Source organism: Bolinopsis microptera, chromosome 13 (assembly GCF_026151205.1).
Source record: "Bolinopsis microptera isolate Bmic1 chromosome 13, MBARI_Bmic_1.0, whole genome shotgun sequence".
NCBI classification, from domain to species: domain Eukaryota; kingdom Metazoa; phylum Ctenophora; class Tentaculata; order Lobata; family Bolinopsidae; genus Bolinopsis; species Bolinopsis microptera.
In genome coordinates, this window is record NC_087084.1 from 1,811,530 (window position 1) to 1,823,799 (window position 12,270).

At 52.9% G+C, this 12,270-nt stretch overlaps 1 protein-coding gene across 1 annotated transcript in view; it reads left to right on the forward strand.

The window, feature by feature from the left end:
• LOC134825438 (ATP-binding cassette sub-family A member 2-like) overlaps window positions 1-12,270 on the forward strand; it is a 58,458-nt gene that overhangs the window by 36,380 nt on the left and 9,808 nt on the right. The window contains exons 33-40 of the mRNA XM_063837614.1: window positions 100-283; window positions 2,024-2,138; window positions 2,432-2,555; window positions 2,902-3,014; window positions 3,171-3,305; window positions 3,843-3,935; window positions 4,081-4,222; window positions 4,337-4,539. Coding sequence (XP_063693684.1) covers window positions 100-283; window positions 2,024-2,138; window positions 2,432-2,555; window positions 2,902-3,014; window positions 3,171-3,305; window positions 3,843-3,935; window positions 4,081-4,222; window positions 4,337-4,539 — 1,109 coding nt within the window. The remainder of the gene's footprint in view (window positions 1-99; window positions 284-2,023; window positions 2,139-2,431; window positions 2,556-2,901; window positions 3,015-3,170; window positions 3,306-3,842; window positions 3,936-4,080; window positions 4,223-4,336; window positions 4,540-12,270) is intronic.

The following is a 12,270-nucleotide window of genomic DNA, read 5'->3' on the forward strand; positions in this document are numbered from 1 at the left end:
TTTAATTTTATGTGTTCTGAGGTTTCCTCTACATCGATTTTTTAGTGATTGCCAGCGGAACTGCTTTAAGCTTCAAGATTTAAACATGTTCCTCCCCAGGCTGATAAAGACCTACGTGCCCCGAGCAACAGTGCACCACAATAACGATCAGGAGATTAGTTACCTGCTACCTTGGGAGGCGTTCCAGAGGGGGGTGTTCCCGGACCTGTTCAAGGAGTTAGATGGGATGACTAGCGAGCTGGGGATAAAGTGTTACGGGGTCATGGACAGCACTCTGGAGGAGGTAAGTAGATATTAGATAGGTAAAGTACTTTACTAATAGGTAAAGAAAGCACCACGTAAATAAGGGTTGCGTAAGTAATAGGTTAAGAGAGCACCAGTTCAGTAAGGGTTGTGTAAGTACAAACTGTTCTAGCAGTCTCCTCAACTCACAACCCCTCTCCCCACGTGACACACCACCCAGTCTCCTCAACTCACAACCCCTCTCCCCACGTGACACACCACCCAGTCTCCTCAACTCACAACCCCTCTCCCCACGTGACACACCACCCAGTCTCCTCAACTCACAACCCCTCTCCCCACGTGACACACCACCCAGTCTCCTCAACTCACAACCCCTCTCCCCACGTGACACACCACCCAGTCTCCTCAACTCACAACCCCTCTCCCCACGTGACACACCACCCAGTCTCCTCAACTCACAACCCCTCTCCCCACGTGACACACCACCCAGTCTCCTCAACTCACAACCCCTCTCCCCACGTGACACACCACCCAGTCTCCTCAACTCACAACCCCTCTCCCCACGTGACACACCACCCAGTCTCCTCAACTCACAACCCCTCTCCCCACGTGACACACCACCCAGTCTCCTCAACTCACAACCCCTCTCCCCACGTGACACACCACCCAGTCTCCTCAACTCACAACCCCTCTCCCCACGTGACACACCACCCAGTCTCCTCAACTCACAACCCCTCTCCCCACGTGACACACCACCCAGTCTCCTCAACTCACAACCCCTCTCCCCACGTGACACACCACCCAGTCTCCTCAACTCACAACCCCTCTCCCCACGTGACACACCACCCAGTCTCCTCAACTCACAACCCCTCTCCCCACGTGACACACCACCCAGTCTCCTCAACTCACAACCCCTCTCCCCACGTGACACACCACCCAGTCTCCTCAACTCACAACCCCTCTCCCCACGTGACACACCACCCAGTCTCCTCAACTCACAACCCCTCTCCCCACGTGACACACCACCCAGTCTCCTCAACTCACAACCCCTCTCCCCACGTGACACACCACCCAGTCTCCTCAACTCACAACCCCTCTCCCCACGTGACACACCACCCAGTCTCCTCAACTCACAACCCCTCTCCCCACGTGACACACCACCCAGTCTCCTCAACTCACAACCCCTCTCCCCACGTGACACACCACCCAGTCTCCTCAACTCACAACCCCTCTCCCCACGTGACACACCACCCAGTCTCCTCAACTCACAACCCCTCTCCCCACGTGACACACCACCCAGTCTCCTCAACTCACAACCCCTCTCCCCACGTGACACACCACCCAGTCTCCTCAACTCACAACCCCTCTCCCCACGTGACACACCACCCAGTCTCCTCAACTCACAACCCCTCTCCCCACGTGACACACCACCCAGTCTCCTCAACTCACAACCCCTCTCCCCACGTGACACACCACCCAGTCTCCTCAACTCACAACCCCTCTCCCCACGTGACACACCACCCAGTCTCCTCAACTCACAACCCCTCTCCCCACGTTACACACCACCCAGTCTCCTAAACTCACAACCCCTCTCCCCACGTTACACACCACCCAGTCTCCTCAACTCACAACCCTTCTCCCCACGTGACACACCACCCAGTCTCCTCAACTCACAACCCCTCTCCCCACGTGACACACCACCCAGTCTCCTCAACTCACAACCCATCTCCCCAACCCAGTCTCAATCTGTTCTAGCAGTTTCCTGAACTTCATCTCGCAGGTATTTTTGAGCGTGGCTGATGTTGAGAAACCTGGTGCTGATAAGACTACTGGGTTGCTAGGCGACAACAGCTCTACCCAACTTCAGACTGATTTGGAAGTTGAAGAGGGCGCTTGTATGTATTTATCACTAACTCGCTTAAAATCAGAATTCAGATCACATTACTTAGCTTGAAACCACCAACTCCTATGATCGCCTTTTTATTCCTCTGCTGACTTCTTACACCCACCAAAACCTATGTAGCTGCTACTGAACTTGTTTTACTCCTCCTCTCAAAACCTATGTAGCTGCTACTGAACTTGTTTTATTCCTCCTCTCAAAACCTTTGTAGCTGCTACTGAACTTGTTTTATTCCTCCTCTCAAAACCTGTATAGCTGCTACTGAACTTGTTTTACTCCTCCTTTCAGACGAGGACTATGCAAAGGACGAGCAGTATGACGAGGGAGAGGATGCGGGACTACTCCCCCTTAGTAAGCAGGACCTACCTCCCTCCTCATTCTGCAGACAGATACACGCTCAGATACTAAAGAGGTACTGTACAACACGTGACGTCATAGCGCGCTACAACACGTGGTCTTATTAGCGTGACGTCATAGCTCCCTCATGTGACGTCATAGCGCGCTACAACACGTGGTTGACTGCTCTTAATAGCCGTATTTCATTGATGTTTTGATACATTGATGGAAGTGCTGTAACCAGGTGTCTGGCTCCAAAATATGAAAGACTTGTTTTAATTCTAAATGAAAAGCTCGAATAGTTAATTTGATGATTTAGTAATCAGATAAGTTCCCAACTAGTGGATACCAATAAGTATTGCCCCCCAGTTGTGGACTATAAGTATTCCCCCCCCCCCCCCCCTACCATGTGCTAACTGCAGGGTCCACCACACGCGGAGAGACTGGATAGGTCTGGTCTTCCAGATTATTCTCCCTGCTGTATTCGTCTCTCTTGCTATGATCATTGCTTCTGCTCGACCCCACTTTGATTCAAGTGAGTATTGAGTGTGTGACATACTGTCACCACGCGACACACTTACAGTATTCTCTTATGTTGATATCCTTTGTTAAATCTCGAACATTTATTAACAACATTTCTTTAATATAGTATTTCATGCACTGATAAAAACTGCAAATTCCCCAAATCTAGGTAAGCAGTTAGAGCTGACTGTCGAAATGTTCAAACACCCTTATTTCGTACCTTTTTCTGATAACTCTACTAATGGAACCTCTAGACTGGCAGAACTGGTGGGCTACCCTGCAGGTCCCTGGGCACCTGATATCGGTTAGTCTTTATTCGTGTGTAACAACCTTACCTGGGCACCTGATATCGGTTAGTCTTTATTCGTGTGTAACAACCTTACCTGGGCACCTGATATCGGTTAGTCTTTATTCAACGTCATGTGTAACCTTACCTGGGTACCAGGCTATCATGTTCATAAACATTGAGATTCGGCGGAATGACAGGCTGAGCGCCGCTCAGTAAGTAACAACCGAGTACAGTAAAATCCCGATTAACCATGCCCCTATTTATCGCGCACCTATTTATCGCGCCCCGATTTACTACGGACCCCGATTTACCACGGACCCGACCCCGATTTACCGCTGCTTTTGCCTTTCCCCAACTCTGCGGTAAATTGGGGTTTTGCTGTAACTCTTTTTAGACTTTTGTTTTATTAAATTGTACTTATATGGGAAATTATGAAATAAATGTGAATATGACTATTTTTTTACGATCACGATTGTAATTCACGATTGTAATTCACAAATTCTAATTTGTAACGCTATTTTAGATAAAAATTCATTTTGAAAGGATTTTCAGACGCAGAGGTTATGGCGCTCAACAACTTCACAGCTCCGAAACACACTGCCGAAATGAAGTTCCCGTGGCATCATTACTACAACAGTCCTATCGGTTAGTAGTTGAAATAGATAAATTGATATTTCTTCATTAATTTATAGTAGGGGTTTTTTGCGTGACGTCACATTACCTCATGTGACGTCACACTCTACCTCACGTGACGTCACACTCTCCCTTACATGACGTCACGCTATTTCAGGAGCATGCGGTGACAACCTCTACCCGGAGATACCTACCATGTTGGAGTTCAGTTCGATTAGCGGATACACATTGCAGAACTTGACTGGCTGGAATTTAGAGAAGTTTTTAGTGCAGACCAACATGAAATACGTCTTCCGGAGGTTTGTTGAAAAGTATTACTGTGACTTAGTGTTAAAATTTGAGTAAAATTATGGTAACGGAGAAATCTAAATAATGAATAAACAAAAAGGATTAAATGATTGAATAATATTCAGATACGGGGCCCTAACGTTCGGAGAATCCCACAACGATCTGAAGAAGTACGCTCCTAAGAACTGGACGGAGAGCAATCTGCCAGGGTGGGGGGTTTACAACCCCTACACGGCTAAGGCGTGGCACAGTTACCGGGGCACTCACGCTCTTCCTACTTACCTGTCTGCTGTCAATAATCTCGTACTTAGGAGTGCTCTTCCAGCAGGTTGGTAGCTTACTCATGTGACGTCATAGCTTACTCAAGTGGCGTCATAGTTTACTCATGTGAGGTCATAGCTTACTCATGTGACGTCATAGCTTACTCATGTGACGTCATATCTTACTCAAGTGATGTCATAGCTTACTCATGTGACGTCATAGTTTACTCATGTGACGTCATAGCTTACTCATGTGACGTCATAAATTACTCAAGTGACGTCTTAGCTTACTCAAGTGAAGTCATAGCTTACTCAAGTGACGTCATAGCTTACTCAAGTGACGCCATAGCTTACTCAAGTGACGTCATAGCTTACTCATGTGACGTCATAGCTTACTCATGTGACGTCATATCTTACTCAAGTGATGTCATAGCTTACTCATGTGACGTCATAGTTTACTCATGTGACGTCATAGCTTACTCATGTGACGTCATAAATTACTCAAGTGACGTCTTAGCTTACTCAAGTGACGTCATAGCTTACTCAAGTGACGTCATAGCTTACTCAAGTGACGCCATAGCTTACTCAAGTGACGTCATAGCTTACTCATGTGACGTCATAGCTTACTCAAGTGACGTCATAGCTTACTCATGTCACGTCATAGCTTACTCATGTGACGTCATAGCTTACTCATGTGACGTCATAGTTTACTCATGTGACGTCATAGCTTACTCATGTCACGTCATAGCTTACTCAAGTAACGTCATAAGTCCATTTGTCTCATCTATATCTCTGGTCAGCATCCTTTTGGCACTTGAACGTCTACTCATTCCCCTCATTTGCCTCTTCATCTCCATTATCTCCACTCTGGCAACCTCCTTCAGGGTTGCCATACCCCAGAGGCAGGCAGAGCATTTTCATGCTATCCTAAAAAGAAATAAAAAATATCTCCCTCACGTGAAACACCACCCAGTCTCACAACCCTCTCCCCACGTGACACACCACCCAGTCTCACAACCCCTCTCCCCACGTGACACACCACCCAGTCTCACAACCCCTCTCCCCACGTGACACACCACCCAGTCTCACAACCCCTCTCCCCCACGTGACACACCACCTAGTCTCACAACCCCTCTACCCCACGTGACACACCACCCAGTCTCACAACCCCTCACGTGACACACCACCCAGTCTCACAACCCCTCTCCCCCACGTGACACACCACCTAGTCTCACAACCCCTATCCCCACGTGACACACCACCTAGTCTCACAACCCCTCTCCCCCACGTGACACACCACCTAGTCTCACAACCCCTCTCCCCACGTGACACACCACCTAGTCTCACAACCCCTCTCCCCACGTGACACACCACCCAGTCTCACAACTCCTCACGTGACACACCACCTAGTCTCACAACCCCTCACGTGACACACCACCTAGTCTCACAACCCCTCTCCCCACGTGACACACCACCTAGTCTCACAACCCCTCTCCCCACGTGACACACCACCCAGTCTCACAACTCCTCACGTGACACACCACCTAGTCTCACAACCCCCCACGTGACACACCACCTAGTCTCACAACCCCTCACCTGACACACCACCTAGTCTCACAACCCCTCACGTGACACACCACCCAGTCTCACAACCCCTCTCCCCACGTGACACATCACCCAGTCTCACAACCCCTCTCCCCACGTGACACACCACCCAGTCTCACAACCCCTCTCCCCACGTGACACACCACCCAGTCTCACAACCCCTCTCCCCACGTGACACACCACCTAGTCTCACAACCCCTCTACCCCACGTGACACACCACCTAGTCTCACAACCCCTATCCCCACGTGACACACCGCCCAGTCTGACAACCCCTCTCCCCACGTGACACATCACCCAGTCTCACAACCCCTCTCCCCACGTGACACACCAACCAGTCTGACAACCCCTCTCCCCACGTGACACATCACCCAGTCTCACAACCCCTCTCCCCACGTGACACACCACCCAGTCTCACAACCCCTCTCCCCACGTGACACACCACCCAGTCTCACAACCCCTCTCCCCCACGTGACACACCACCTAGTCTCACAACCCCTCTACCCCACGTGACACACCACCTAGTCTCACAACCCCTATCCCCACGTGACACACCGCCCAGTCTGACAACCCCTCTCCCCACGTGACACATCACCCAGTCTCACAACCCCTCTCCCCACGTGACACACCAACCAGTCTGACAACCCCTCTCCCCACGTGACACATCACCCAGTCTCACAACCCCTCTCCCCACGTGACACACCACCCAGTCTCACAACCCCTCTCCCCACGTGACACACCACCCAGTCTCACAACCCCTCTCCCCACGTGACACACCACCTAGTCTCACAACCCCTCTACCCCACGTGACACACCACCTAGTCTCACAACCCCTATCCCCACGTGACACACCGCCCAGTCTGACAACCCCTCTCCCCACGTGACACATCACCCAGTCTCACAACCCCTCTCCCCACGTGACACACCAACCAGTCTGACAACCCCTCTCCCCACGTGACACATCACCCAGTCTCACAACCCCTCTCCCCACGTGACACACCACCCAGTCTCACAACCCCTCTACCCCACGTGACACACCGCCCAGTCTCACAACCCCTCTCCCCACGTGACACACCACCTAGTCTCACAACCCCTCACGTGAAACACCACCCAGTCTCACAACCCCTCTCCCCCACGTGACACACCACCTAGTCTCACAACCCCTCTCCCCCACGTGACACACCACCCAGTCTCACAACTCCTCACGTGAAACACCACCCAGTCTCACAACCCCTCACGTGACACACCACCCAGCCTCACAACCCCTCACGTGACACACCACCTAGTCTCACAACCCCTCACGTGACACACCACCTAGTCTCACAACCCCTCACCTGACACACCACCTAGTCTCACAACCCCTCACGTGACACACCACCCAGTCTCACAACCCCTCTCCCCACGTGACACATCACCCAGTCTCACAACCCCTCTCCCCACGTGACACACCACCCAGTCTCACAACCCCTCTCCCCACGTGACACACCACCCAGTCTCACAACCCCTCTCCCCACGTGACACACCACCTAGTCTCACAACCCCTCTCCCCACGTGACACACCACCCAGTCTCACAACCCCTCTCCCCACGTGACACACCACCTAGTCTCACAACCCCTCACGTGAAACACCACCCAGTCTCACAACCCCTCTCCCCCACGTGACACACCACCCAGTCTCACAACTCCTCACGTGACACACCACCCAGCCTCACAACCCCTCTCCCCACGTGACACACCACCCAGTCTCACAACCCCTCACGTGACACACCACCTAGTCTCACAACTCCTCACGTGACACACCACCTAGTCTCACAACCCCTCACCTGACACACCACCTAGTCTCACAACCCCTCACGTGACACACCACCTAGTCTCACAACCCCTCACGTGACACACCACCTAGTCTCACAACCCCTCACCTGACACACCACCCAGTCTCACAACCCCTCTCCCCACGTGACACACCACCCATTCTCACAACCCCTCTCCCCACGTGACACACCACCCAGTCTCACAACCCCTCACGTGACACACCACCCAGTCTCACAACCCCTCTCCCCACGTGACACACCACCCAGTCTCACAACCCCTCACGTGACACACCACCCAGTCTCACAACCCCTCTCCCACGTGACACACCACCCAGTCTCACAACCCCTCTCCCCACGTGACACACCACCCAGTCTCACAACCCCTCACGTGACACACCACCCTGCCTAACAACCCCTCTCTCCACTAACCAGATTGGAAGAACCTGTCAGAGTACGGAGTAACAGTAACCACCCACCCCCTGCCTAACAACCCCTCCCCCACTAACCAGATTGGAAGAACCTGTCAGAGTACGGAGTAACAGTAACCACCCACCCCCTGCCTAACAACCCCTCCCCCCACTAACCAGATTGGAAGAACCTGTCAGAGTACGGAGTAACAGTAACCACCCACCCCCTGCCTAACAACCCCTCCCCCCACTAACCAGATTGGAAGAACTTGTCAGAGTACGGTGTAACAGTAACCACCCACCCCCTACCTAACAACCCCTCCCCCACTAACCAGATTGGAAGAACCTGTCAGAGTACGGAGTAACAGTAACCACCCACCCCCTGCCTAACAACCCCTCCCCCCACTAACCAGATTGGAAGAACCTGTCAGAGTACGGAGTAACAGTAACCACCCACCCCCTGCCTAACAACCCCTCTCCCCACTAACCAGATTGGAAGAACCTGTCAGAGTACGGAGTAACAGTAACCACCCACCCCCTGCCTAACAACCCCTCCCCCCACTAACCAGATTGGAAGAACCTGTCAGAGTACGGAGTAACAGTAACCACCCACCCCCTGCCTAACAACCCCTCCCCCCACTAACCAGATTGGAAGAACTTGTCAGAGTACGGTGTAACAGTAACCACCCACCCCCTGCCTAACAACCCCTCCCCCCACTAACCAGATTGGAAGAACCTGTCAGAGTACGGAGTAACAGTAACCACCCACCCCCTGCCTAACAACCCCTCCCCCCACTAACCAGATTGGAAGAACTTGTCAGAGTACGGTGTAACAGTAACCACCCACCCCCTGCCTAACAACCCCTCCCCCCACTAACCAGATTGGAAGAACCTGTCAGAGTACGGAGTAACAGTAACCACCCACCCCCTGCCTAACAACCCCTCCCCCCACTAACCAGATTGGAAGAACCTGTCAGAGTACGGAGTAACAGTAACCACCCACCCCCTACCTAACAACCCCTCCCCCACTAACCAGATTGGAAGAACCTGTCAGAGTACGGAGTAACAGTAACCACCCACCCCCTGCCTAACAACCCCTCCCCCCACTAACCAGATTGGAAGAACCTGTCAGAGTACGGAGTAACAGTAACCACCCACCCCCTGCCTAACAACCCCTCCCCCCACTAACCAGATTGGAAGAACTTGTCAGAGTACGGTGTAACAGTAACCACCCACCCCCTACCTAACAACCCCTCCCCCACTAACCAGATTGGAAGAACCTGTCAGAGTACGGAGTAACAGTAACCACCCACCCCCTGCCTAACAACCCCTCCCCCCACTAACCAGATTGGAAGAACCTGTCAGAGTACGGAGTAACAGTAACCACCCACCCCCTGCCTAACAACCCCTCCCCCCACTAACCAGATTGGAAGAACCTGTCAGAGTACGGAGTAACAGTAACCACCCACCCCCTGCCTAACAACCCCTCTCCCCACTAACCAGATTGGAAGAACCTGTCAGAGTACGGAGTAACAGTAACCACCCACCCCCTGCCTAACCAGGGTTCCCATTCACGCAGAGGCAGGCAGAGCATTTTCATGCTATCCTAAAAAGAAATAAAAAATATCTCCCTCACGTGAAACACCACCCAGTCTCACAACCCTCTCCCCACGTGACACACCACCCAGTCTCACAACCCCTCTCCCCACGTGACACACCACCCAGTCTCACAACCCCTCTCCCCCACGTGACACACCACCTAGTCTCACAACCCCTCTACCCCACGTGACACACCACCTAGTCTCACAACCCCTATCCCCACGTGACACACCGCCCAGTCTGACAACCCCTCTCCCCACGTGACACATCACCCAGTCTCACAACCCCTCTCCCCACGTGACACACCAACCAGTCTGACAACCCCTCTCCCCACGTGACACACCACCCAGTCTCACAACCCCTCTCCCCACGTGACACACCACCCAGTCTCACAACCCCTCACGTGACACACCACCCAGTCTCACAACCCCTCTCCCACGTGACACACCACCCAGTCTCACAACCCCTCTCCCCACGTGACACACCACCCAGTCTCACAACCCCTCACGTGACACACCACCCTGCCTAACAACCCCTCTCTCCACTAACCAGATTGGAAGAACCTGTCAGAGTACGGAGTAACAGTAACCACCCACCCCCTGCCTAACAACCCCTCCCCCACTAACCAGATTGGAAGAACCTGTCAGAGTACGGAGTAACAGTAACCACCCACCCCCTGCCTAACAACCCCTCCCCCCACTAACCAGATTGGAAGAACCTGTCAGAGTACGGAGTAACAGTAACCACCCACCCCCTGCCTAACAACCCCTCCCCCCACTAACCAGATTGGAAGAACTTGTCAGAGTACGGTGTAACAGTAACCACCCACCCCCTACCTAACAACCCCTCCCCCACTAACCAGAATGGAAGAACCTGTCAGAGTACGGAGTAACAGTAACCACCCACCCCCTGCCTAACAACCCCTCCCCCCACTAACCAGATTGGAAGAACCTGTCAGAGTACGGAGTAACAGTAACCACCCACCCCCTGCCTAACAACCCCTCTCCCCACTAACCAGATTGGAAGAACCTGTCAGAGTACGGAGTAACAGTAACCACCCACCCCCTGCCTAACAACCCCTCCCCCCACTAACCAGATTGGAAGAACCTGTCAGAGTACGGAGTAACAGTAACCACCCACCCCCTGCCTAACAACCCCTCCCCCCACTAACCAGATTGGAAGAACTTGTCAGAGTACGGTGTAACAGTAACCACCCACCCCCTGCCTAACAACCCCTCCCCCCACTAACCAGATTGGAAGAACCTGTCAGAGTACGGAGTAACAGTAACCACCCACCCCCTGCCTAACAACCCCTCCCCCCACTAACCAGATTGGAAGAACTTGTCAGAGTACGGTGTAACAGTAACCACCCACCCCCTGCCTAACAACCCCTCCCCCCACTAACCAGATTGGAAGAACCTGTCAGAGTACGGAGTAACAGTAACCACCCACCCCCTGCCTAACAACCCCTCCCCCCACTAACCAGATTGGAAGAACCTGTCAGAGTACGGAGTAACAGTAACCACCCACCCCCTACCTAACAACCCCTCCCCCACTAACCAGATTGGAAGAACCTGTCAGAGTACGGAGTAACAGTAACCACCCACCCCCTGCCTAACAACCCCTCCCCCCACTAACCAGATTGGAAGAACCTGTCAGAGTACGGAGTAACAGTAACCACCCACCCCCTGCCTAACAACCCCTCCCCCCACTAACCAGATTGGAAGAACTTGTCAGAGTACGGTGTAACAGTAACCACCCACCCCCTACCTAACAACCCCTCCCCCACTAACCAGATTGGAAGAACCTGTCAGAGTACGGAGTAACAGTAACCACCCACCCCCTGCCTAACAACCCCTCCCCCCACTAACCAGATTGGAAGAACCTGTCAGAGTACGGAGTAACAGTAACCACCCACCCCCTGCCTAACAACCCCTCTCCCCACTAACCAGATTGGAAGAACCTGTCAGAGTACGGAGTAACAGTAACCACCCACCCCCTGCCTAACCAGGGTTCCCATTCACGCAGAGGCAGGCAGAGCATTTTCATGCTATCCTAAAAAGAAATAAAAAATATCTCCCTCACGTGAAACACCACCCAGTCTCACAACCCTCTCCCCACGTGACACACCACCCAGTCTCACAACCCCTCTCCCCACGTGACACACCACCCAGTCTCACAACCCCTCTCCCCCACGTGACACACCACCTAGTCTCACAACCCCTCTACCCCACGTGACACACCACCTAGTCTCACAACCCCTATCCCCACGTGACACACCGCCCAGTCTGACAACCCCTCTCCCCACGTGACACATCACCCAGTCTCACAACCCCTCTCCCCACGTGACACACCAACCAGTCTGACAACCCCTCTCCC